This window comes from Mastacembelus armatus, chromosome 22 (assembly GCF_900324485.2).
Source record: "Mastacembelus armatus chromosome 22, fMasArm1.2, whole genome shotgun sequence".
Classification (NCBI taxonomy): domain Eukaryota; kingdom Metazoa; phylum Chordata; class Actinopteri; order Synbranchiformes; family Mastacembelidae; genus Mastacembelus; species Mastacembelus armatus.
The window spans coordinates 19,870,985-19,898,911 of NC_046654.1; the positions used below are offsets into that span (position 1 = coordinate 19,870,985).

The 27,927-nt window shown below is 42.1% G+C and overlaps 1 protein-coding gene across 2 annotated transcripts in view; it reads right to left on the minus strand.

Moving 5' to 3' along the window:
• The window catches only part of gabrb1 (gamma-aminobutyric acid type A receptor subunit beta1), a 95,658-nt gene that overhangs the window by 39,019 nt on the left and 28,712 nt on the right, over positions 1 to 27,927 (minus strand). For both annotated transcript variants that reach the window (XM_026300937.1, XM_026300929.1), the window contains exon 3: positions 23,403 to 23,623. In XM_026300937.1, the coding sequence (XP_026156722.1) occupies positions 23,403 to 23,623 (221 nt within the window). The remainder of the gene's footprint in view (positions 1 to 23,402; positions 23,624 to 27,927) is intronic.

The following is a 27,927-nucleotide window of genomic DNA, read 5'->3' on the forward strand; positions in this document are numbered from 1 at the left end:
CTCAAAACCGCCACTGTACCTCCGCTGTCTTGTCTGCCTTTCTGTCCTTGACGCACCTGCGCAGCAGTGATAATCGAGGTCAGTCGTGAGGTCACCGGAAAAGTTATGCCCAAACAGTATCATGGCTAGCTGGCAACGGAGCTCGAAAGTTTGAGAGCATTTTAATAAAATAAAAGAGAAGAATGTGCAATGCAAGGCAGAACTTGCCTTCCATGGCAGTACGACAGCGATGCACGAGCATCTGAAAAGGAAGCATGTTGTGGCTGATTCCATTTCTGACAAAGAGGGACAGTCGTCTCGGTAAGCTAATTTAGTTAGCTGCAAACATTAACATCAACAGTGTGCTACTTATAGCTGTAAACATTAACATTAACAGTTTCATTAGTTTTAGCACACGTTATGTGTTTGCTGTAACGTTATAACAGCGATCTCATGTTTGATTACGAAATGTGATGATGCTAATATTTTATAACACTACGTTACAATGCTAAAAAAATACGTTCCTCTTCAATGGACTACTTTGTTACCAAGCCAACAACATGCACACCTCTCTCTCTCTATGCAAACAAAATAGCAATTTTGGTTCCATTTTACAATGCACTAAACATTTACAGCTAAAAATGTCAAAGGCCAGAGTTGTGCTTTCGTTTAATTTTGCACATTCAAAAACGTCAGAAATGCTACTACAAGCTGCAAAGTTCATTAAAATTAAAAAATTAAAAATGAAGTATCATCTTAATTGTCTTTATTTTTAGTTAGCACATACACTTCAAGCTGGAAGCTAATGATGGTTATATAAGAGCAGGTGCATGCTGGTGCGACAAGCTGCAATTTACGTGTGATCCGGTTAGTCGACTAATCGCAAATATAATCGGTGACTAGTTGATTATCAAAATAATCGTTTGTGGCAGCCCTAATAGAAAGCTTGAAATGTCTTCTTTTAAATGAAATTCAAGTCAAAAACAAATAATCTCTTTTAATGTAATCCATATGAAAATAAGGAGCGGTATGGTTTCTCGTCTCATCTCATTATAGCCTTCTTTGGTAAATCACATGATTATTCATGATCAGGCACGCCTCTTTGCATATGCCGTTTCTACAAAAAAAGTGTCTTAGAAAATTTAAATCTGTATTGTTTTCTGTGAATGAGTGAACGATGACTTTCACATAATTTTGAAACACTGTTTTCTCAAAAACACAATCGTGTATAAACTTGCTGCTCACATATTATTGTAGCCAGGTTTGTGCTGATTACAGTGTTATCAGACTTTAGCCATTAATATGTTTAAAAGCAACTGAAAAAAGCACAAATGTCAGGGCATGTCAAAACTTGTCCAGGGCCCCAAAACACCCATAGACCCCAGAGGGTTAAAATGCAGCATGGGACTAAAATGTCCGTAATGAAAACTAGACTAAAACTATTAAATGTTTTTTAAAAAATTTTTTAAAAAACATATACATTTTTACTAAAATATATATTTTATTTTTTATTTAAACACCAAGACTAAGTATAAATCAAAATCATGTGCCAAAATAAGCACTGGCCACACAACATGACTGGTTGCTAATTGCTCATTTGTATCATGTAATGCACCATTTCAAGCGTTAATGTGACTTTATGTCAATTCAGAGTAAATGCATGAATGCTAATTCTAAAGTCTGAGTTACATAACCACACATTCTTTACAGCTGCTGGGAAGACCAGAAAACTATTGTGCTTTATCTTTTCCAAAATTTTATTGTGTTCTAATTGTAAAATAGAAAAAAATACAGTAAATCTGGATTTTAAATAGACATTCAGTAAAATTTAAGTTAAATTAGAAATAAACAAAACAAAACAAGGTCAGTTTCTTTCCCTGTACCAGCACACTTATGAACAGTCAGCCATATTTATCTGGATAACAGAATAGAGTAGAAACAGCCCAGTGCAATATGTGTATCCAGTACAATAAATTGTTACATTTGTAGTAACGCAGTATCTTAGCTGTTCCTAGCACTGCGCTCTTCTGAACTGAGAGCTCTGATGTTGTTCCTGAGATCTGTTGGAGCCACTCTCCCATTTTGGGGGTCACAGCCCAGAGGGTGCCGATTACCACGGGGGCCATTGTTGCCTTCACCTTCCATATATTTTCTAGTTCTTCTTTCAGCCCTTGATATTTCTCAAGCTTCTCATGTTCCTTCTTTCTGATGTTGCTATCACTTGGGATTGCTACATCTACCACTATGGACTTCTTCTGCTGTTTGTCCACCACTACTATGGATGGTTAGCCATCACCTATTTGTCGGTCTGTATCTGGAAGTCCCACAGGATCTTAGCTCGGTCATACTCCACCACCTTTGGTGGTGTGTCCAATTTTGACCTTGGGACCTCCAGCCCATACTCGGCACAGATGTTCCTGTACACTATGCCAGGCACTTGGTTATGGCGTTCCATGTATGCCCTGCCTGCTAGCATCTTACAACCTGTAGTTATGTGCTGGATTGTCTCTGGGACATCTTTACACAGCCTGCACCTGGGGTCCTGTCTGGTGTGGTAGACCCCAGCCTCTATTGATCTTGTGCTCAGAGCCTGTTCTTGTGCTGCTATGATTAGTGCCTCCGTGTAGAACGTTTTGATATCAGCCACTTCTTCTATCTGTCGGTGGTACATACCTTGCAGGAGTTTGTCCTTCCATGAAGGTTCTTGCTCCTTTCCCTCTGCTTCAGGCTTCTGTTACCTGAGATATTCATTAAGTACTCCATCACTCGGGGCCATCTTCCTGATGTACTCATGGATCTTTGCTGTTTCATTTCATATGGTGGCTCTGACACTCACCAGTCCTCGGTCTCCTTCCTTTCTCTTAGTGTACAGTCTCAGGATGCTGGATTTGGGGTGAAACCCTCCATGCATTGTGAGGAGCTTCCTTGTCCTGACATCGGTGGCCGCTATCTCCTCTTTTGGCCAGTTTATTATGCCAATGGGGTATCTGATAACTGGTAGGGTGTAGGTGTTGATGGCTTGGACCTTGTTCTTCCCATTTAGCTGACTTCTTAGGACTTGCCTTACTCTCTGTAGATATTTGGCTGTGGCTGCTTTCCTTGCAGGTTCTTCTTGGTTCCCATTTGCCTGCATGATTTCAAAGTACTTGTAGCTTCCCTCAACATCTGCTTTGCTGCCTTCTGGCAGTTCAATTCCTTTCTGACCACTTTCCCTCTCTTTGTTATCCTGGTGGTGTGGATCAGTGAGTCGATGTCTCACTCACTCCTGGCATGCAGCTTGATGTAATCCATGTACAGGAGGTGATTGATGGTTGCCCCATTTCGTAGTCGGTATCCGAAGCCAGTCTTAGTGATGATCTGGCTGAGGGGGTTCAAGCCTTTCTTCACCTCTATTCCCTGTAACCTCACCGTTCTACTTGAGTCCCTCTTATTTACACACATGTACTCTGTTTTACTGCGGCTAAGCTTCATTCCTCTCCTTTCCAGAGCAAACCTCCACCTCTCTAGATTTTCCTCCACCTGCTCCCTGCTCTCACCACAGATGACAATGTCATCTGCAAACATCATGGTCCACAGAGATTCTTATCTAACCTCATCTGTCAGCCTGTCCATGACCACAGCAAACAAGAAGGAACTCAAAGCCAATCCTTGGTGCAGTCCAGCCTCCCCCTTGACCTCCTCTGTCACCCCTACAGCACACCTCACCACTGTCTTACAGCTCTCATACATGTCCTGCACCACTCGAACATACTTCTCTGCCACTCCAGACTTCCTCATACAAAACCACAGCTCCTCTCTCGACACCCTACGCCATACGCTTTTTGTAAATCTACAAAGACACAATGCAGCTCCTTCTGGCCTTCTCTGTACGTCTCCGTCAGCATTCTCAAAGCAAATATTGCATCTGTGGCATGAAACCATACTGCTGCTCATAAATACTCACTTCTGACCTCAACCTAGCCTCCACTACTCTTTCCTATAACTTCATTGTGTGACTCATCAGCTTTATTCCTCTGTAGTTTCCACATCTCCCTTGTTCTTAAAGATGGGCATCAGTACACTTCTTCTCCATTCCTCAAGCATCCTCTCACTTATTAAGTAGGCCAGTCAAAAACTCTACTGCCACTTCTCCTAAACACTTCCATACCTCCACAGGTATGTCATCATGACCAAATGCCCTTGCACTCTTCATCCTCTTCAACACCTCTTCTACTCTGTGCTCTCTAACATTTTCCTCATTCATCAACTCTTCAAAGTATTCCTTCAATCTTTTCATCACACTTTAACACACATAAAACAAATCTCTAGAACTGCCTTCTTTCACCTGCGCAACATTGCCGAAATTAGGAACATCGTGTCTCAAAATGAGGCAGAAAAACTAGTCCATGCATTTGTTACCTCAAGGATAGATTACTGTAACTCATTACTATCTGGATGTCCCAGTATCTCCATAAAAAGCCTCCAAGAATCCAGAATGCTTCAGCCAGAGTCCTGACAGGAACTAGCAAGAGAGATCATATTTCTCCTGTATTAGCTTCTCTTCATTGGCTCCCTGTAAAATCCAGAATAGAATTTAAAATCCTTCTTCTCACATACAAATCCCTCCATGATCAATCTCCTTCATACCTTAAAGACCTCATAGTATCATATTATCCCAATAGACCACTTCGCTCTCAGAGTGCAGGTCTACTTGTGGTTCCCACGGTTTCCAAAAGCAGAATGGGAGACAGAGCCTTTAGCTATAAAGCTCCTCTCCTGTGGAACCAGCTCCCAGTCTGGGTTCAGGAGGCAGACACTCTCTGTACTTTTAAGAGTAGACTTAAAACCTTCCTCTTTGACAAAGTGTATAGTTAGGGCTGGCTTCAGGTAACCCTGAACCATCCCTTAGTTATGCTGCTATAGGCCCAGACTGCCTGAGGACCATCGGTGCACTGAGCTCCCCTACACTAACTCTAACACTTCCTTCCCTTCCCCTCTCTTCACCAGAGAAAATAGAACAGGGCCCAAAATGGAATCCAGTGGCACACCAGATGTCTGGGTAGCTGGAGAGGAGGAGAGGTCACCAAGCATAACAGAGAAAGTCCTATTTGTTAAGTAGGACCAAAACCACTGAAGCACATGACCCTGAAGGCCAACTTGTTGTGATAAATGTGTCAGTGGGATGGATTGGTCCACATTATCAAATGCTGCAGTGAGGTTCAGCATCACTAACAGCACAGGTTTTTTTAGAATCAAGGGACAGGAGGATGTCATTCTGAACCTTCAGGAGAGCAGATTCAGTGCTGTGACGATAATTGCGATAACTTGCAATTAGTCTGTTACAGCGCTGTATTTTGGCCCACTCATCTTTGCAGAATTGTTGTAATTCAGCCACATTGGCATTCTTTTTTTTTTTCTTCAGCCATTCAGAGGTGGACTTGCTGGTGTGTTTTGGATCATTGTCCTGCTGCAGAACCCAAGTTTGCTTCAGCTTGAGGTCACAAACAGATGACCGGACATTCTCCTTCAGGATTTTTTGGTAGACAGCAGAATTCATGGTTCATTTATCACAGTGAGTCTTCCAGGTCCTGAAGCAGCAAAACAGCCCCAGACCATCACACTACCACCACCATATTTTACCACGGTATGGTGGTCTTTTTCTGAAATGTGGTGTTCCTTTTATGCCAGACGTAATGGGACACACACCTTCCAAAAGGTTCAACTTTTGTCTCGTCAGTCCACAGAGTATTTTCCCAAAGGTCTTGGGGATCATCAAGATGTTTTCTGGCAAAACTGAGATGAGCCTTTATGTTCTTTTTGCTCAGCAGCGGTTTTCGTCTTCGAACTCTGCCTTGCAGACCACGTTTGCCCAGTCTCTTTCTTATGGTGGAGTCATGAACAGTACCTTAACTCAGGCAAGTGAGGCCTGCAGTTCTTTGGATGTTGTTGTGGGGTCTTTTGTGACCTCTTGGATGAGTCGTCGCTGCACTCTTGGGGTAATTTCGGTCACTCCTGGGAAGGTTCTTCACTGTTCCATGTTTTCACCATTTGTAAATAATGGCTCTCACTGTGGGTCACTGCAGTCCCAAAGCTTTAGAAATGGCTTTATAACCTTTTCCAGACTGATACTGTCAGGCAGGTCCTATTTAAGTGATTTCTTGATTGTGAACAGGTGTGGCAGTAATCAGGCCTGGGTGTGGCTAGAGGAATTGAACTCAGGTGTGATAAACCACAGTTATGTTTTAACTGGGGGAGGGGCAAACACTTTTTCATACAGGGCCATGAAGTTTTGGATTTTGTTTTCTCTTAATAATAAAAACCTTCATTTAAAAACTGCATGATGTGTATACTTGTCTATCTTGTCCATGTTTATCTTTGACTAATATTTCAATTTTTTGATCTGAGACAAAGTGTGACAAACATGCAAAAAAATAAGAAATCAGGAAGGGGGCCAACACTTTTTCAAACCAGTGTATGTCAAGCCCTTTAGAAGTAATGTTAATGTTCTGCCAAACAGAGGCCACCTTGTCAACAAAATGATGGAGTAATTCATCACAAGTTGATTTTGACACATGCTTCAGAACATTAAAAAATTCAATAAAATCTGTATCTGTAAATATTACAGGGGAATTGGTCTGAAATGCAAATGCCAGTTATTTCGGAGATGGATACTGGAAGTCCATGTGAGATTATGGATATGGAGGATTTGCAGCATCTTTTTCATTTTAAGTAGCCTACTAGGTTAATATTTTCTTTTATTTTAAATAATATTTTATGTAGTTTAATGTTATGTAGGATAAAGCTAAATAATATTTTGTTTAGCTCTCTATTCAGAATTTATTTTATGTTGCTAATGTTTCACATGCAACAGATAAGCCAGTGCACAATTTATTTTCATGTTACAGTAGCCTATATATTAAATTTTTATGCAGAATTTATTTTGTTATACTACATTATCCCTAATGGTACAAATCATTTAAATGGATCTCAAGTGGTATTTATGTAGGGATACACCCTAGTGTATCCCTAATGGTACAATAAATCATTCATTAAAGACTATGACATTAATTTTTTATTCAGCACATAAGCATTTTTTAGCTTTTATTCTTATAGACCCTACAGAAACTGTGGGGAAATTTAGGTTCTCAGGAATATCGCCACTTATCAAGTAATTGTTAATCAATCGACAAGGTCAACCAATGGATGATTAATGAATTCATCAATAATTTGCATCCCTAATCGGAATACATACGGAGTAAAATTTGCAGTTTAGTTGCACAGGAATGCTTTAGGAAAGAGGGTTGGCTGATTCTCCTCAGGCCAAGTCAAGTGAAAATTTCCAAAATATTAAAGTAAAGTAACACAAGATCTACTGTATACTGTAATGATGCTGTAATAATCACAGTTTACAGTAGCTCTAGAAGATGTTAACATAATTTTATTGTTGGATTCACAAAACATAATAAGCTGTCTATCATGACACGTTTTTAATCAATATTAGCTAGAAAAGTGGTTTGACTTGTCACAACAACAGATCTTTAGAGGAGGTCTTTATTATCATGATGTGCACCAAAAGAACAGGTAAAGGTTCAAATATCCAATGTTTTTGTGCTCTACTGTATGCACATAAGTACATCATGAAAAAACAACTTCACATTGTCTCTGTAAACAGCTAGGAATTTTGCTCACTTACACAGACTCCCGGTCAATCAACAGGAAAACATCATGAGAACATGTCAAGTCTTTTTGGTACTGTGAGCTGCTACCAACCAAAATATACAGTATCATCTTGCAAATGAACATAAATCCTGTCTGTGTGCCCAGAAAAAACATTTTGAAGAAAAAAGTGTCAGTCTCTAACAATAATCACACCGAAAAAAACAAACCTCTGATATCTGATCCACTAACTTCATTCTTTACTCGGCATCCCTCTATGTTGTAATGTAGCATTAGTTATATCAGCAAACCAACAAACATATGTGGCCAAGTAAACTAGACAGAATTATCACACAAACTATCTATAATCTATAAATAACTTTGTGCTCTCTCTCTCCCCTAGTTTGTGCTCTTTCCCTCTCTCTACCTCTCTCTCTCTCTGTACCTTCTGCAGGCATCCCTGGTCCTGGAGCTGTATATTGCTGATGTGCAGTTACTGGCCCCACCAACCTGCGGTGTCTATTTGGTGTTTATTGTTGCTGTTCTTTTCTCTCTGCTCTATCCACTCACCCCAACCGGTCAGGGCAGATGGCAGCCCAAACTCAGCCTGGTTCTGCTGGTGGTTTTTTCTTCCATTAAAGGGAGTTTTTCCTCTCCACTGTCACCAAGTGCTGCTCATAAGGGATTTGTTGGGTTTTTCTTTTTTGTAAAGTGCCTTGAGATGATTGTATTGTGATTTGGTGCTATACAAATAAAACTGAATTACACTATGTGTAGCACATGCAGTTTTTCTAAACAGAAAAGGCTGGCTGTTTGCTTTAGAAGATACAGTTGCAATCAAAATTATTCAGCCCACACTGCAAATTAGGTTTATTAGTAAAATGTACAAACTAGCAGCTGTTTGCAATAAACAAATTAAACAAGAACAGTAGCTCAACACAATTATTATTACAAATGGTTTCTCCAAATTCAACACAATATGCCATTTTTAATGACTACTGTAGTCAAAAAATTATTCAACCCCTTCATGACAAGCATCTTTAGTACTGCCTCTATGACCTGCTGCCCATTCCTCATGGACAAAGGCCTCCAGTTCATTAATATTCTTGGGTTTGCGTGCAGGTGGCTTCATCAGTCTGAGAAAGGTTGGACTGGAACCTCAAATTTATCTCACAGGTTAGTTTCACTCCACCCCTAGTGGCATAGGAGACTAGGTAAGCTAAGTAAATCAGGTGAGAGTCGTTAGACCCACACCCCTGAATTGGTTTCACTTCACACCTGGCCTGAATAGGCTCATTAGGTGAACAAAGGAGTGAACTCAGGTGGGGGTCGTTAGGATCTAATGGTGGACTCAAGTGACCCCTCTGATTCACCAACTGGCTGCAGAGTCTGTCTTCCCTGGGAAACATTGGATTTGTATTTATTTTGATGAGAACAGATGAAAGGGCAGCCTGGTAGATTGAAGATAACATCAAATACCAGTCCACTTCAAACCCACCAACACACTGAGACAGAGACTGGTTCACTTTAAAGACCAGATACCAAAACAAAAGAAGAGCAACGTGGTGTATGCTGTACAGTGTAAGGAAGAATGCTCAGAACTCTACATTGGAGAAACCAAACAACTACTCAACAGGAGGATGGCCCAGCACAGGAGGAGCAGCTCCTCAGGACCACAGTCAGCTGTGCACCTAAATTTAGAGGCAACAGGACACTCTTTTGAAAACAGTGATGTACACATTTTGGACAGAGAAGATAGATGGGGGGCTCAGACATAATCTGTCTTCAATCTTCCAGGCTGCCTTTTCATCTGATGATATTTCTCCAGTATTAGCTTCTCTTCACAGACTCCCTGTAAATTCCAGAATGGAATTTAGCGGAACTGTGTCCAATTCCGGCTGCCCTTTGTGGCTATTGTCCAATCTGGACAAATTCGGTCTGACGCATTTTCTGGTCTATGTGCAGGACTTATTTTTGCCGATCATTAAACGGTGAGTGGGAGCAATTTACACACATTAAACAATTTATATGCCAAATTTTAGTTGTGTACATGGATATTTAAGTATCTGAAAAGTGACTTTGATGAGTGAAAGCCGTGAGAACACTTAGATCGCGCTTGGGTGACGCTCTTTCACTGGCTAAAGTGTGCCTTTATTTTTTCTATACTAGGCATATCTGCCCTCATATGAGTGCATTTTGTAGCTAGCTTGACGCCATTTTGTCTATCTAATTAAAGCGTAGCATAATGTCACATAAACCTGCTTGCAAACAAGCAGATAAGTAGGATGACCTGAGGAAAGTTGCAGTCACGGGAAAGCTCTTAAAGAATCCACTTGGAGACGTTTTTATTTTTTAGTCAATACAAGTTGTTGCTGTTGTTAATGCTCAAATAAAGCTCTTTTAATACTGTTTGAATTAAATTAACAAGCTGTGTGTGTGTGTGTGTGTGTGTGTTCACACCCTTATGATAAAAAAATTAGGCTGTATAACTTTGGATGAACTTCCAATGTGATGTTTCTAGTTATTGTTTTATGTTTCTAACTAAATAGACACTAAGAAAGAAAAGAGGCAGAAAGGAAACAGGAGACACCAGACAGCCAGAACAGACAAAAACTGAGCTCAGGAAAAGAGAGAGAGAAAAGAAAGGAACAAATAATAAAAGGTTGGTATAATATGTGTTCCTGTGTGTGTCTGCGTATGTGTATTCGAGAGAGAGTGTGTGTGTGCATTTTATTTTCTTCACAGACGAATGAAGATGATATTAAAAAAAACTGGACGTATAAATTTTACTGTGGACTCATTAAGGTAAATATACAGAAGCTATCTGCACCGGGTCAGAGGACACTTCTCAACCCTGAAGATGAGAATTCCCTGATGGAGTACTGTTTGTATTTTTCCAGTAATGGGTTTCCTCTAACAAAGCCTCAGACATGCTCTGGTCATTTACAACCAGACATCACTGAGCATGGGAGGGCATCCTGTGCCAAGAGGGGGCCCACTGAAGAATACTTCAGGTTCCTCACCACCATACTGGAGGAGCACGGGTTGAGGGGAAGCCCCGTCAAATCTACATCTGTAATGGGATGGGGTTTCAGCTGGCTCAGACTAGGAGAAAAGTCATTGTGCCCCGAGGGACCAAACACGCCTATTGCCAAGCCCAGGGAACCAGGGACCACATCACTCTCCTGGCCTGCTTTAAAGCGGCTCGGGAGGATGTCCCCGCTTTCATTCTTTACAAGGGGCGATATCCAGGGAGCGGGACAGGGTGCTCTTTAGGAAGTGGTTTGTCAGGCACTTCCTGAAGTTTGGATGGACATCGGTCCCCTCTGGATCCAGAGATGGTCCAGGCAGCACAGAGGGAAAGGGTCTGTAGCCCTCCTGGCTACCTGAAGGTTCTTGTTGTGCAGCACCACTTAACCACACAGACACCATTGGTACAGATTTAACCTTTTTTTTATTTACTTCATCAATACTCAGGTGCTCCAGCTCTCCTTGTGGCTGGCTCTCGCTCTCCTCTCATCTCTTTCTCCTTCTCCTATATCAAGAGGAGCTGGTGATTAATCATTCCCTACATCTGGCCCTAATTCAGCTGCTGATCCTCCGGCTGCTGCCCCACCACTCCTTCTGCAGCCTCGCCATAATCACGTCCCGCCACCACATACCCCCACCGCTCGACTTAGGCGAGGATCCCACCGGACGCTCCCACCCCCCGGGGTCCCCCACTGCCATCTGAGCCCCTGGCCTATGGACCACGGTCAGTCTAAAGGGCTGTAAAGCCAGATACCAACGAGTAATCTGGGAGTTGGCATCCTTTCATGCGGTGGAGCCATGGGAGCAGGGCGTGATCCGAACAGAGGGTGAAAGGGTGGCCCAGGAGGTAGTGTCGGGGAGCATTGACCGCCCACCGGATGACCGGGGACCTCCTTCTCCACAGTGCTATATCTGGCCTCCCGATCTGAGAGTTTGCGGCTGATGTAAAGCACCCGGCGGTCGACCCCTCGGACCTGCTGGGCCAAAATGGCCCCCAGCCCCCTGTCCGACGCGTCGGTCTGCAAGATAAAAGGGAGAGAAAAGTTAGGAGCATGAAGCAGTGGCTCTCCAACTCGTTCAAATGCCACCTGACACTGCTCTGTCCAGACTAGATCTGAGGCACCTTTTCGAGTGAGGTTGGATAATGGGGCGATCAGTTCCACAAATCCAGGAACAAACCACCGGTAGTACCCAGCCCATCCAAGGAACTGCCTCACTCCTTTTTTGGTCTTGGGTCAGGGACAGGTCACAATCGCTGCGGTTTTGTGTATTTGAGGCCGCACCTGCCCCCTCCCCAAGTGGTATCCCAGATACTGTACCTACCTCCATCCAATTGTGCCTCAAGGACACAAGCACAACAGCCACCCATCGCATATGCTACTCCCAGGTGTTGCTGGGGATGATGACATCATCCAGGTATGTGGCCACAGCACCCGATCGATGAGGCGCTGGAATGTGGCGGGGGCTCCGAACAACCCGAACAGTAGTGTGATGAACTGGAACAAGCCGTGAGGAGTGGAGAAGGCCGTTTTCTCTTGGGACTCTGGTGACAAGGGAATCTTCCAGTAGCCTCTCATTAAATCCAGTGTCGTGAAAAAGCGAGCCGTGCCAAGCCAATCTAGCAGGTCGTTGACCCGTGGCACGCGTCAGCAAACCGCTCCTACCAATGCAGGCACAGCCTCTCTCCAGGCTTTCAGAAGATTGAGGTGGTAAATCTGCATGGCCCCGTCCCTGTTGGCCTGCACAACCTCATAGTCGATACCCCCAACTCACCCATTGACCCTAAAGGGCCCTTGCAAGTAATTTAGAGCTAGAGGAAGGGAGCAATACAAGCACCTTGTCTCCCGCTGTGAATTGTCGAAGCTGTGCCCCTCTGAGCCTGGAGAAAATTCTCCCGTGACATTTAACCGAGTGAATGGAGCATTGCATGTAGGTCCAAGACGTATTGAATTTCATTTTGCTGGCACTTGAACCGGTTTCCTTAATCAGGTCAAAGATGCGAAAAGATGCAGAGAAAATCCCGTGGAAGCCTGGGGTACCTCCCACACTACAAACAACAGAGGGTCCAACCATTTATCCCAATTGTGTTCGTCCCAGTGAATAAACTTCCGGATCATGGACTTCAGGGTCCAGTTCGTCTGCTCCACTAACCGGTCCGTCTGGGGGTGGTAGACACTGGTCCAAAATGCCCTGATGACCAACAACCCATACAATTCTCGAAGGGTGCGGGACATAAACAATATGCCCCGGTCCGTCAGGATCTCTTTCGGGATCCCAATGCGGGAGATGACCTGAAACAGTGCCTGCGCGACACTTTTGGCCGAAATGACAAGCAGCGGCACTGCTTCGGGATACCATGTTGCATAGCCCACCAGGACCAGCACAAAGCGGTATCCGCATGCACTCCGAGGAAGTGGTTTGATTATGTCCATCCCAGTGACCATCAATTTTTATCACCTGGTCCAGGGCTGAGTGTTGTCCTGGGATTGCTCGAGGGGATAGTCTGCCGCCGGATGGAATACCAGAGCTGGGGGGACCTCCAGGAGTTCAACTCCTCCTGCAGACCCCACCACCACAGGGTCATTCTACTGTGCCTGCCACCACACACTTCGCCCATCCTACAGCCTCTCAATGTGAGCTTCTTTGGACCCTTGAAGGCAGATTTCTCTGGGGTTCTGTAGGCAGTAAATTGAAATTTAACCGGTTTTCAAAAAAGAGTTTTCAAGGGTCCTAAGAGATTCTTATCAGAGGCTTAAGGATAGTAGGGTTGTAGTGGCTGGGTTTAAGAGGTCGCCTCTATCCTCAAAAGGACAAACAACAAGATTAAAATCAACACGCTTTCATTGTACAATCTGTAATTATCAGATCAGATCATACAATCTTATTTTACAGCCGGATGTGTTGATAGTATTGTGATAAACTCAGTTGGGTGAGGAACAAGCTAATAACCCCTGTAGATGCAAAGTCCTGTATTCACTTAACTGGTAATACAGCAACAGGAAAATTGGGTTCTTACTCATTCCAGAAGTCAGTCAAACTCCGTAAACAAAGGTGAGTTTAATCAGAACATAAAATTATTTAAAGTTATTATTTTACTTGTATTTCCTTAAACGCTTAAACACAAGGTTTATCCATAAAGACAGCAAGACGGTAAGAAAACAGTTTCTCCCTAATTTCTCTGCCCCCACCTCTTTAACCTTGAGTCACAACCTGTGCGTGGCTGTTAGAGACAGAACCCAAATTATACATCAGAAAACATAAGAAATAATACTGAAACTTATACATAGGAAATATCAGTGTTGCCTCTCAAAGAAAGTTACCAAATTTCACTTATTATATGCAAATCAACATTCTAAGAAACAATAATTATATATGTATTATATACATATAATAGGACTAAACTAAACTAAACTAAACTAGCAGGACTAAACTGAGACAAAGTGCTAGTTGCGAACTCCAAGGAAGGGCTGGTCACGGACTGAGACGAAGGACCAGCTGGAGGATCAAACGAGGGCCAGGCCGTAGACTCAGGAGAAGAGCTGGCCGAAGACTGAGGTAAAGGGCTAGCCTGAGGGTCAGATGAGGGATTAGCCGGAAACTGAGGTGAAAGGCCAGCCAGGGACTGGGGTGAACAGCTGGCTGGAGACTCGGAGAGGCCTGCCAGAAACTCAGGTGAAGGGCTGGCCGGAGACTCAGGTGAGGGGATCAGCTGGAAAACCAGGTGACGGGCCTGCCGGAGACTGAGAAGATGAGCTGGCCAGAAACTGAGGCGAAGAGCTAGTTGGGGATTCGGGAGAAGCCTGCCGGAAACTCAGAAGAAGGGCTGGCTGGAGACTGAGGTGAAGAACTAGCCAGACTCAGGGGAGAGGCCTGGCGGAAGCGTTATGTGTTCGGTGGTGATGGAGAGAAAGAGGAGAGGAGGAGAGGTTGGACCCAAATGCAGGACAAACAAGGTTTTTATTGCTTCCTGGAAATTCCAGGGTTCAGGGAAATTGCAGAAAGTAGCCAAATGAAACAGAATACAAACAATACCTGAATGAAACGGTAGCGACAACCAAAACACATAGAACACTTAACAATGCCCTTGCAGTGTATCTACAATACATACATGCTTCCGCAAACACAAAGGGCAGCGGGGAAGTATTTATAGGGGGTGAAACAAATGAACCTAATTAACTGGGAGTATAAAGCTGCCGGGAACCAGTGCAGAGGGGAAGACTATCTACACAGTAAAGGTCCCGGCAGGAAGCCCCAAAGGGGAATCATGACAAGGGCGACTATTGGACATCCATTTAATTAAATTATTAATTACATATAAATTAAATTAAATCCTCCTGATGCACACACCTCCCTTAATTCATGTATTAAAACAATACCCTACTGTTCAGTAGCTACAGACGTCAAACAATTGTCCAAATAGAAATCCCTATGGACTGTTTGTATTACCTCTGATCTGTAATGTGCATTGTTGTCTTTTTTGCAGCTTTGCAGAGCGTATATTGCACAACTTGGGGATGATGTGGCACCAAATAAGTGAACAGTCATTCTTTACTCCTCCATTTGCTGAGCAGTGTCTCCTTTGGGCCATTTGAATTTACGTTTTCAGATATTGAGCACGCAGAGAAGCAACAACATAGTTGTTGGGAAACGCTAGATCTCTTTTCTTCAATGGAAGGTGAATGCAGTTTAGCTGCCATAAACATTATTTATGTCATTATTGGAGAAATTCTGTTTAAGTAGATTGTTTATTTGGTTCTTCTGTCGAGTATATTGTTTGTATTATCACCAGTAGGAACTATTATTACGTTCCGCTGTGCTTTGTTGCACACGGACCTGTTTGTGATGCTGCTGTTAAGAATCACGTGAAACCGGTGTAAAAAGTTAGAGAGGTGCTCAAGTGAAGTAAAGTCACGGCAAGTGAAGAATCAACTATTTCTAAGAATTTGGGGTTCTTTGCCAAGTGAACTTATTCCCTCTTGGTTATGTGCAGACAGCGAGGTATATTGTTTGTTTATCTTTCTTTTGTTGTGTATATGTATATTCAGTTTACAGTCTGTTTATGTCAAACGAATGTGAACTTATGTGTATTTTGTTCATTTGTATAGTTTGACGGTGGATTTGACCGTGAAGTGCAACAAGTGCAAGAAGTAAAATTTAAATCCATCAGTGATATCTACGGTGTCGTTTATTTCCTGGAGGGAGTAATATGCAGTAATGTTGATCAACAAGCTTTATGGACTGTGATACTGACTCCATAAACTTCCTGACCTCTATGGACATTTCCAATTTTTCAGCTTGCTTACACTCAGGAAAATCATAACTCATTTCCTGTTTAATTAGGTTCTCCAAGCTTACCACTGAACTCCTGTTTGCCATCACCTGTGACCATCCCGCGTCTCTGTTAACTGGGATGCTCTCTCTCCAAAGGTCCATTTACAATCCAGCCCAGGGTGATCTTGACAGCATAAGGTCCATTTCCCTTACTGTTGATGACTTTTCAAGGTTTGAGAATCTTTGGTACATTTGTTCCTATTGGCAAGCCAATACCTGCATCAATCTGAGGAAGATGAACCTGATCAAGGTACTTTCATTTCTTAACATCTTTCTGTTGTGGAATGTTTTCTCTTTTAACTGGAACCTCCTTGAGAACACCTGAGGAAGATCCACAAAATTGTTCCCATTCAGTTCACTTATTTCCAGTTCGGTGAAAACCTGTACCAACAGACCTTTCTTGTCCCATAATACACAACAGGATGTTTGTTTTCCTACCAATTAGCTTTAATTCCTGTTCCTAACTGTTCTGCGGAAAATGTTGCAGAACTTCCTGGGTCTAAGAAGGCGTAGGTCATAACCTCATAATTGCTCCTTTTTGACTTAACTCTGACTGGTACAATGGCTAACAAGCACACTAAATTACTGTACAGCCACAGGTTGGTACGGTATATGACTCTGTAACAGTTGTAGAGCTTTATCCATCCTGAGATTCCGAAAGTACTGGCTTCTTTTCTGGGAGATGAATGATGGTTGGATGCTTCATACATACATCCTTTACTCGTGTGACCTGGTAACAAGCATAAGCCCTTGGATTTCAGAAAGTTTTTCTTTGTGTGGCATATGCTTCAAAATGTTGCAAACGTCCAATCCATGTGTAACCCTCCTAGCTACCTGCAGGTTCCTGTCGTGAAGCCCCATGTAACCACACGGACACCGTTGGTGAAGATTTTAAGCTTTATTATTAATTTTGTCAATACTCCTGTTCTCCAGCTCTCGTGGTTGGATCCCGCTCCCCTTTTGTCTCTTTCTCCTCCTTCTTTATATATCAAAGGAACCACTTCCCCTGCAGCCTTGCTGTAATCACACCTCACTACCACACCATGGTCCTTATTACAACATAAGCAGAGGGTTCCATCGATTGCTTTCGCTCCATCCTTTTCCTTTACTCTGTTTTTTGAGTTCTGGCACAGGCTCACACTGGTTACAAATGTGTTTTTCTTTTCTTTCATTTGTAAGTAGCTTGATTTGTTTGGTTTGAATTTGGAATTGTCTGTTGCCATTTTTTTTAATCTCGTATATTACCAAACAGTGGATGCGAAACAATCTTTGCCTGTTTGTCTACAAAATTCCCTCAGTTTGAAAGGAAGCTTAGAATCGCACACATGTTGCTTGGGTTGTCCATCTCTTCAACATATTCCACACTGTCAACAGTGTTGTGAAAACCAGTAAGGAAAAGAGAAAAATCTATTAAGGCTTTATTATCTTCAGGCTTTAAAGCTGGCCAGTTCAGCGCCATTTCTGTATAGGCAGTGGCGATTGTGTACTCATTGCCAAAATGTTGGTAGAGTAGTCTCTTAGCCTTTTTCAGAAGGTATGTGTTGACAACTGCGTACTAGTACCTTTGGTTGCCTTGTGGTAAACTGCTCTAAAAAGTATAATCTGTCTTTGTTGTTTGTTGTCTTATTCTCTACTCCGTGTTCAAAGGCTCGAATAAAGAATGCGAATTCAGGCGGGTCTCCATTAAAGACTGGAATATCCATAGGCAGGAGAGCAGACAAAGACTGCTGTTTTATGTAAATCTCAGCAGTGTCATTTTGACATTGCACGATGTTGAACAAACTTCCTGTATCAACGTGTAGGTCAAAGATAAAAGATTGAATTATTGTAATCACTGGTGTAAAGACCATATATGGGAAGTGAAATATTACTAAGCATATACTGGTGTAGAGACCATATATAGCAGGTGAAATATTATTGAGCATACGCTGATGTAAAAGCCATATATGGGAACGAGCTGAGCAGGAAGAGTTACAGTTGAGAAGGGCGTAATCAGACTATATAACCACTGTGTGTTTCCTTGTTTTCAGTTCTGTGGCTACATGCATTAGAAATAGTGTCACAGAACTCCAGATATATCTGACTATATTTGCTCATGTAATCTGTTTTGTGGAGACAATAAAAGTATCGAATCTTCAATAGGCTACTGACTGATCTCTTCAAATAAACCAACTCGGGGGGACACAGGTGAAGTTCTTGTCCCAACAATTGGGGGCTCGTCCGGGATTTGAGGAGATCTGCGATTGGACATCAAAAGACAGATCAGATGCACTCCACTGAAAATTCTGGCCGGCCATAGAAAGGTAAGCAGAAACCTGTTTCATTGAATTCTGCATATTGGCTGAAACATTAAATTAAGAATTTCAGTGGGTGAGTTGACCTGTTCCTAAATTATTGCATGAGCAAACAGTAGTAAATGTGCACATAAGTGATTAAGGAAAAGGGTTAGAGTCCCTATAAAGAAAAGGGTTAGAGTCCCTAAAGAAAACGGTTGAAGTCCCCACCGGATCAGCGTATCCGGTGAAAGGTAGAGGTTAGAGGCCTTACCAGGTTAGTCTACTGGTAGAAGTCCTTGGTTTGGCAACCCCCACAGTACTTGACGAAGGCTGTTTTAGCTGGGACGGCTGGATCCCGGGGAATTCAGGACCCCGAAGTCCTTGCGTTTGGGCATTTATCCAAATTGAGTGAAGATTTGAAATGATATAGTGTTGTGAATTTTTATGTTTTGTTTGTATGTCTGAAACCACACAAGTGTCTTGAACACGAAAAGCCGCCCCTGTTGAGCTGTGGATACCATGCGGTGTTAACTAAGCAGCTGATCAGGAAGTTGCGAGAGAAGTAGTGTTCAATTGGGCCAGTTGCTCGGGTGTACTCCATACAAACTGAATGGCTTGTGTGGTATAGGGAAAGTTGTTTTGTATTGAGAAAAGGTTTCTGTTGGGGTCATGAGGTCAAAAGTACAATTGTTGTCATTGTGTAACATGATTTGAAGACAATACCATGTTTGTGTAAGATGTTTTAGCAGGTGTCTATCTTACCAGATAAACCACATAACCTTTTGACCTGTGTAAATGATGAGCTGAAACTTCTAACTGCACCCACGCATCATGTGCCTTGTTTGTTCCTCACTATAAAAATAAAAGACTGCTCAGTGAAAGGAGGCGAAGGACAGTCAAGGTCGCATGGGGGAGAGAAGAAAGTCTCTTCTCTCCGTCTGCAACTGAGGCCTTTTTCACTTGCAGGCATATACTCGGTATAAAGTTGTCGTGTGTTTCATTGCCTTCAGGGAAAAGAACCATGTCAGTGTAGCGTAAACCTGACAGTTTCATTTACAGGAAAAATTCAAGGAGGTAAGTAAAAATGGACGGAGAATTTGACGGGGAAATAAATGATAATGGGTGGGGTCCCGGAACGAAGAGATGGAAACCGGTAAGTGATCAGATTATCCATCTCATGCAAGACATGAGAGTATTGGTACAAGAAGTAATGAAGGAGAAAGGACTCTCCCCATCCATGAGAGTGCCGCTGAAAAATACCTTGTGGAAAAAACAAGAGGAGGTTAGAGAAGAAAAGGAAAAATTGGAAAAAGAAATTGGGGAAGCAGGAATGTTGAACAAGTCCACGTTAACCCTCTGGGGTCTGAGGGGGTTTTGGGGGCCTGGACAAATTTTGACATGTCCTGACATTTGTGCTTTTTTCAGTGTCTTTTAATCATATTAATGTCTAAAGTCTGATAACACTGTAATCAGCACAAAATTGGCTACAATAATATGTGAGCAGCAAGTTTATACATGATTGTGTTTTTGAGAAAAAAGTGTTTATGCATGGTTAGTGAAAAACTACAATTTTTTACTCACTGAAATAAGACCATAAAACACAAACAGAACATTGGTTCACAAGACTTTGGAGACCAGCATATTGTAGGCTAAAGTGTTTACTTCAGAGTGCTGTGAATGTCATCTTGTTCACACATTCACAGTAAACAATACCCTGAATGAACTTAAATTTTCTAAGACACTTTTTGTCCAGAAAGGCCATATGCAAGAGGGTGTGTCTGAGGATGAATAGTCATGTGATTTACCTGAGAAGACAAGACGCACTCAACGACCAGACAAAGACGCGCATAATGAGCCTTTCAGTCAATGTAGATGGGAGGGGATTAGTGCAGCACAATACAAAACAATGAGGAGCCAAATGATCCTCATTTGAGTTAAATCAGTGTTTATACTCTGAGGACAAACTAAACTATTTGTCTCTCTGTGTGGAATATAAGAAGCGCTTCATCACGTCCATGACGCGCCATCATCCAAACGTGTAGAAAAAGTGAGTAAATTCTATGACGAAGTTTGATATTTTTTATGTCATTTCTCGGGGGTGTGCACATATTTACCTGGTTCACCTGAGATTATTTACATGTGAACAGTGGACAGTGTACAAGGCGGGACCGCATTACCTGTAATGAGGTGAGACAGGAAAAAACTGACTTCTCCTTACATTCATACGGATTAAATCAAAAGTGATGATTTGTTTTTGACTTGAATTGTTTCACTTAAAAGAAAACATTTCAAGCTTTCTAGCCATATAATTCTTATTTTTATGAGCCAAGTATTCGCTGAGATTCTGGTTGTTTTATTTACGCGTCTGTGAAGAGAAATGGCAGAGACAGAAAAGTCCGAGAGCGCACCCTGTCGGCTTTCTTTATTTAAAAAAAGCACAACATTTTGTTGTTATTATGATGGTATACCACTAAAAATAGACCCTTTACAGATTTGAATGATATATTTCTTTTATCTGTACAATCAGAATTGACGGAGTAATTTAAGTTTGTTTCGGCCTTATAAGGAAAAGATGCGTCAAAATGCGCCGGCTCGTGCGTCGACCCCAGAGGGTTAGCTGGTAATACAGTGGCAGGAAAATTGGGTTCTTTCTCAATCAGAACATAAAATTAACAAAAAAAGTCCTCTTACACTTGTTAAACTATTTACTTGTATTTCCTTAAACACTTAAACACAAGGTTTATCCATAAAGACAGCAAGACAGTAAGAAAACAATTTCTCCCTAATTTCTCTGCCCCCACCTCTTAAACCTTGAGTCACAACCTGTGCGCGGCTGTTAGAGACAGAACCCAAATTATACATCAGAAAACATAAGAAATAACTTATACATAGGAAATACCAATGTTGCCTCTCAAAGAAAGTTACAAAATTACACTTTAAGTTACTATATGCAAATCAACCTTCTAAGAAACAATAATTATATAAATTATTAACATATTAAATTGGCTCTTACAACCCCTTAAAATCAGCAGGACAAAGTGGATGCAGCCAGCAGACGTGGGCGGTCAGAATTGGACAATAGTAGATGCACGCCCATGGACATTTCTACTTGAGACAACGTTTTGTGGTCGACTGTCAAAGGCCACATACATGTCTAAAAGCAGTTGGGCAGCAGAGTTGCCAGTGTCTGGCTGTTAAGAAAATATGATTAAAAACTCGTACGAGCGCTGTTTCAGTGCTATGATGGCTTCTAAAACCTGACCGGAATTTTTCACAGATATCATTACAATTCAGGTGAGACTGCAACTGAAAAGAGACCACTTTTTCCAGGGTTTGGATAAAAAAGGAATGGGTATTGGCCTGTAATTGGATGGTACATTCGGATCCAGGTTGTGTTTTTTGATTAAGGGCTGAACAACTGCATGTTTAACCCTCTGGGGTCGACGCATGCGCCGGCGCGTTTTGACGCATCTTTTTCTGATAAGGCCGAAACAAACTTAAATTACTCCGTCAATTCTGATCGTACAGATAAAAGAAATATATCATTCAAATCTGTAAAGGGTCTAGTTTTAGTGGTAGGCTATACCATCATAATAACAACAAAACGTTGCGTTTTTTTTAAATAAAGAAAGCCGACTTTAGATCAGACTTTAGACATTAATATGTTTAAAAGACACTGAAAAAAGCCCAAATGTCAGGACATGTCAAAAATTGTCCAGGCCCCCAAAACGCCCTCAGACCCCAGAGGGTTAACTGTTGAGTGTTAGTTTGTTTTTGTTCCCATTTGTTTGTCTCACGTATTGTCGCGCTAGCTTTGTTGGTGGTTTTCATTTGTAAATAATCACTAGCACCTTTATCGTTGTTCTTTTCACTTGTTAAAGTAAAGTAAACACCGAACCATTGAGCATTACGTGAGCTGTTTTAGTGGTATACCATCATAATAACAACAAAACGTTGTGCTTTTTTTAAATAAAGAAAGCCGACACGGTGCGCTCTCGGACTTTTCTGTCTCTGCCATTTCTCTTCACAGACACATAAATAAAACAACCTGAATCTCAGCGAATACTTGCCTCAAAGACATGAGAAATATATTTATAAAAAGCTTGAAATGTCAGTCTGGTCACAGCACTTCCTACGTAGGAATACACATGATCACATTGTGAGCATAAACTACCATGCGGTCACCAGAGTGGTAAATCATGTGGTCACCACCGGCGACAACAGGAAGTGACGTCTTTTCCCGGGAATTGTAGTTTTTCTGCGGTAAAGACTTCTCTCGCATGCACTCGCACTGGCACTCTGGTGGTCAGTCTGTATTTTGCTATTTCACGAAAAACCCTGTAAAAATGTAAAGATATGCTCTGGTGGACTTGTTCCATGATAGGTTTGAAATGGTTAAAGTGTAAAAAATCTAATCTGTGGACTTTGGAGGGACAGGTTACTGTTTTTTTTTTTTGCTTATGCTGATTATGCTCTGATTCACACTGCTCCAAGAAGCAGTTTGTTTACAGTCTGCAGCTTAAGTATGAAGGTTCAAAAAATCAGCTGATAAAATGTCTTGGTCCGCCTCTGTCACTGTCTGTTACACCATACAACATATTTATGACAATGTATGTTCAGCATGTATTTTTGGGTTATCTTGGAACTTCATGTCAAGAATAGTATGTCTCTCAGAGACATTAGCTTCTCTGGCTTGTATTAGTGCTGGTGGTTCACAAAATTCCAAAACACCAATTTGTGGTTGAAGCAGGACATTTTGTTTGCATTTAAGTGTGCGATATTTCTGGTTAATGGAGCTCATCGACATATTAAGGGGTGTTATTGAGGCTGTACTGAATATTGCAAAGAAGAATGTACTGTTTTTATGGTAGCACTGGGAAACAATTCAGTCAGTGTCAGAAAGAAATCTGGAAAACAAGCCCATGGAAAATAATCAAGTAGATCACCATTTTGCACTACTAAATGGCTCTAGCAACCCCTACCAGGGGCCTGGATTATCTACTGTATCTGAGGTTCCCATTAACATTATATATAATAGCATTAGTGCAACTGCTCCTGTTGTTACCTATCAGCAATGACTTTCCCTCACCTAACAGATGTTGCAAACTAATAACTATGAATGGCTAAGTGAAGAGTGGTAACAGCTCTCACCTGAGACCATAAAGCACAGTTCCATCTGGGTGCAGTCTGATCATTCGGTTCTTCACTGTCACACCGTGAACAAAGGACTTTTTGTCATTAATGAAGTAGGTGTCTGGGACCCACAACTGGTCTGCAACTCGGTTGTCCAGGGTGAGGTTAAGAGGAATGCCTGTGTATGAGAGACGCTTGTCTCTCCAAGATTGCTGGAAATACATAGTGATGGTATAGTCCTGCAGGAATAATGCAGAGTGAGAAGAGGGTTAGTGCATCAACATAAATGCTCCAGTGACTCATGGATCTCTACTATCTTGTGCATTTTCTTAATGTGTTGAATTTTAGAACTTCAGATTGTGATATCTGTGATTAGCAACTACAAACCAACAACCTTCCTTTAATTACTAAATTCATTCATTCATTCTTTGTAGAAATTTTGCCTGAGGAGATGGCAGCAGAAATCTTCTAACTCATGAAATTTTCACTCTTTTTTTAAATTGACAATTGAGGAAGATCAGTGGCGGTGCCCCTGTTGCTCATGATGGATGCTGACACTGTATCTGGCTACATCTATAAATGCATGGAAGACTTCTGTGTCACAAAAGACCTCACAGAACAGAATGAGAAATCCTGGATGACTGCTGAGGTTCCAGTTCGGCTGAAAGCAAGAAAGTTTGCTTTCGAATCTGGAGCTGCAGCTGCCCTCAGGTCTGCTCAAGCCAATCTCAACAAAGCAGTCAGATTTGCTAAAAGACCCCACCGTTAAAAAATTCAGAAGCACATTTGGGACCAGAGAGACCACCAGGGAATTTGATCTGTCACAAATTATAAAAACATTTCCCTGTCCTGTGATAACAATACTGGCTGACTTCCTCAATAACTACTTTGGACAGTTTGATGCACTCAGAAACACACCAGCAGTGAAAGCCATCCCACACAATGATGAGCAGACGCTGAGCTTTGACTGAGCTGACGTCCTCAAAATCGGGAGAAAAATTAATCCTCGGAAGAATATGGGTCCTATGGGTATGGTGTATACTGGGTCAAGTATTAAAAGGACAGATTTACACGTCTTCACATACATGTTTAACACCTATGCTGTATCATCCTGTAACACAGCCATCATCCCTGTGTCAAAAAAATCCTGTCACCTGGCTTAACAACCGCCCAGTAACATTAACCTCCTTAGTAATGAAGTTTTCAGAAAGACTAGTCAAGAATCACCTCACTTTCATCTTGCCCTCAACTGACCTGCTTCAGTTTGTTTTGCCATTCAAACTGCTTCACTGAAGATGCAATAGCCACTACACTGCACCTGAGCCTGGAACACCTGGAGCAAAAGAATGTGTTGGTTCAGACTTTAGCTGACAGGCCCCAATACGCCTGGTGATGATGTACGGTCCCTGGCACAGAATTTTGCCATTTGAGGAGGACATTACATTCTAAGGTACGAGGTGAGTAGCTGAACATCCGGGTAAGCGAATCACTTTTGTCTTGCAGGCGTGTCGTGTTGTGTGTGTTGTGTGGTTCGTCTGCAGACTGGCGGCAGACTAGCTGTGGTTTGGCACACCTGGGAACCGGCTAGACTTTGAACGGTTCACTGGCTGCTGCATTCCGGTGCTGGTCGGGTACCTTTCTGTTTTGACCGGTGTTTGTTGCTATTTCCTGACTTAGCGCTCGTTGGCCTACCGGTTAGCTTAGCTAGCTAGTTAGCTTGCTAACATGGCCTCTCCCTCTCTCTCTCTCTCCTGCTCGGTGTGCCACATGTTTAGCTATTCCTCTGCCTCCTTTAGCGATAATGATACCTGTATTAAGTGTAAGGTTCTGTTAGCCTTGGAGGCGAGGATCACTGATTTGGAAGCGCGGCTCCGCACCTTCGAACAAAAGCCAGCTAGCCTAGCCCCGTTAGCTGGTGTGGAGCCACCGAGCTCAGGGTCTGTTAGCGGTCCAAGGGCAGCTCCGGAGCAGCCCGGAGAATTAGCCTGGGTGACGGTCCGAAGGAAACATACTCCTAAGCAGAAGCCCACGACTCATCACCTGCCTGTTCATGTTTCTAATAGATTTTCCCCGCTCAGCGACACACCCGCTGAGAAACCGACTCTGATAATTGGCGATTCCATAGTCAGGAACGTGAAGCTAGAGACACCAGCGACCATAGTCAAATGTATTCCTGGGGCCAGAGCGGGCGACATCGAGTCAAATCTGAAGCTGCTGGCTAAGGCTAATCGTAAATATGGGAAGATTGTTATTCACGTCGGCAGCAATGACACCCGATTACGCCAATCGGAGGTCACTAAAATTAATGTTGAGTCGGTGTGTAACTTTGCTAAATTAATGTCGGACTCCGTAGTTTTCTCTGGACCCCTCCCCAATCTGACCAGCGATGACATGTTTAGCCGCATGTCGTCGTTCCGTCGCTGGCTGTCTAGGTGGTGTCCAGCAAACGATGTGGGCTTCATAGACAATTGGGCCACTTTCTGGGGAAAACCCGGTCTGATAGCGAGAGATGGCATCCATCCCACTTTGAATGGTGCAGCTCTCATCTCTAGGAATTTGGCCGAGTTTATTAGCCGACCTAAAGCCTGACAATCCAGGGTGGGGACCGGGATGCAGAGACTCAGTCTAAAACGCTTCTCTGCAGTTTCCTTAGAGCCGCCGCCCCCTTCAAACAACATAGAGACTGTGTCTGCCCCTCGAACATATAAATCAAATAAATCAGAAGTTAACAGAAGAGGAGTTATTCATAAAAACTTAATAAAAATTAAGACCACTCCTCTTATTGAACAGAAAAACAGAACTGTCAAATGTGGATTATTAAATATTAGGTCCCTTTCTTCTAAATCTCTGTTAGTAAATGATTTGATAACTGATCACCAAATTGACCTACTTTATCTTACTGAAACCTGGTTACAGCAGGATGAATATGTCAGTCTGAATGAATCAACCCCCCTCAGTCATAAAAATTATCATGTTCCTCGAAGCACAGGTCGAGGTGGAGGAGTAGCTGCAATCTTCCAGTCAAACTTATTATTAAACTTTCATCCTCAGAACAGTTATAACTCATTTGAGAGCCTCACTCTTAGTCTCTCACATACAAACTGGAAAACACAAAAACCAGTTCTACTTGTCATTTTGTACCGTCCACCTGTTCCTTACTCAGAGTTTTTAACTGAATTCCCTGACTTCCTGTCTGATTTAGTGCTTAGATCAGATAAAGTCATTATAGTGGGAGATTTTAACATTCATGTAGATGTTGAAAATAACAGCCTCAGCATTGCATTTAATTCTATATTAGATTCAATTGGTTTCATTCAAAACGTTAATAAACCCACCCACTGTTTTAATCACACCCTTGATCTTGTTCTGACCTATGGCATCGAAATTGAACATCTAATAATTTTTCCCCCAAATCCTGTTTTGTCAGATCATTCTTTAATAACTTTCGAATTTAAAATGATGGATCATGCAGCGTCTGGAAGAAAATTCCACTACAGCAGATGTTTATCCGACAACGCTGTTAATAAATTTAAGAAAATGATTCCATCTTTATTTGCATCTATGCCAAGTATAAACATAGTGGAGGGCAGCTGCCTTAATCCTACTCCCTACCAAATTGATCATGTTGTTGACAGCGCTGTAACCTCACTGCGTGAAACGCTTGATTCTGTAGCCCCTCTGAAAAAGAAGTTAGTGAATCAGAGAAGACTAGCCCCATGGTATAATTTACATGTTCGTACCTTAAAGCAGGCATCACGAAGGCTGGAAAGGAAGTGGCGTTCCACAAACTTAGAGGAAATTTTTCTAGCCTGGAAAAACAGTCTACTAACATATAAAAAAGCTCTCCATAAAGCCAGAACTGCATACTATTCATCACTAATAGAGGAAAATAAGAACAATCCCAGGTTTCTTTTCAGCACTGTAGCCAGGCTGACAAAAAGTCACAGCTCCGTTGAGCCCTCTCAGCAGTGATGAATTTATGAGTTTCTTTACAAATAAAATCACAACTATTAGAGATAAAATTCAGCAGATGCTTCCTATACCTGCAATAAATGAATCTTTTACTACAGTAGCTCTTGAATCATCTGTAGGACCTCAGTTATGTTTAGACTGCTTCTCTCCTATAGATCTCTCTGAATTTACATCAGTAGTTGCTTCATCGAAATCATCAACGTGTCTCTTGGACCCCATCCCGACTAGACTGCTTAAAGACATCCTGCCATTAATGAACTCATCTTTATTGGACTTGGTAAATTTATCTCTAGTATCAGGCTACGTACCACAGGCCTTTAAGACTGCAGTAATCAAACCTTTACTCAAAAAGCCTAGTCTTGATCCAGGAGTCTTGGCTAATTATAGACCAATATCCAACCTGCCATTTATTTCTAAAATCCTAGAAAAAGCTGTTGTTAAGCAGCTATCAGACCACTTACACAGGAATGAACTATTTGAAGATTTCCAATCAGGATTTAGAGCACATCATAGTACAGAAACAGCACTGTTGAAAGTTACCAACGATCTTCTCTTAGCCTCAGATAATGGA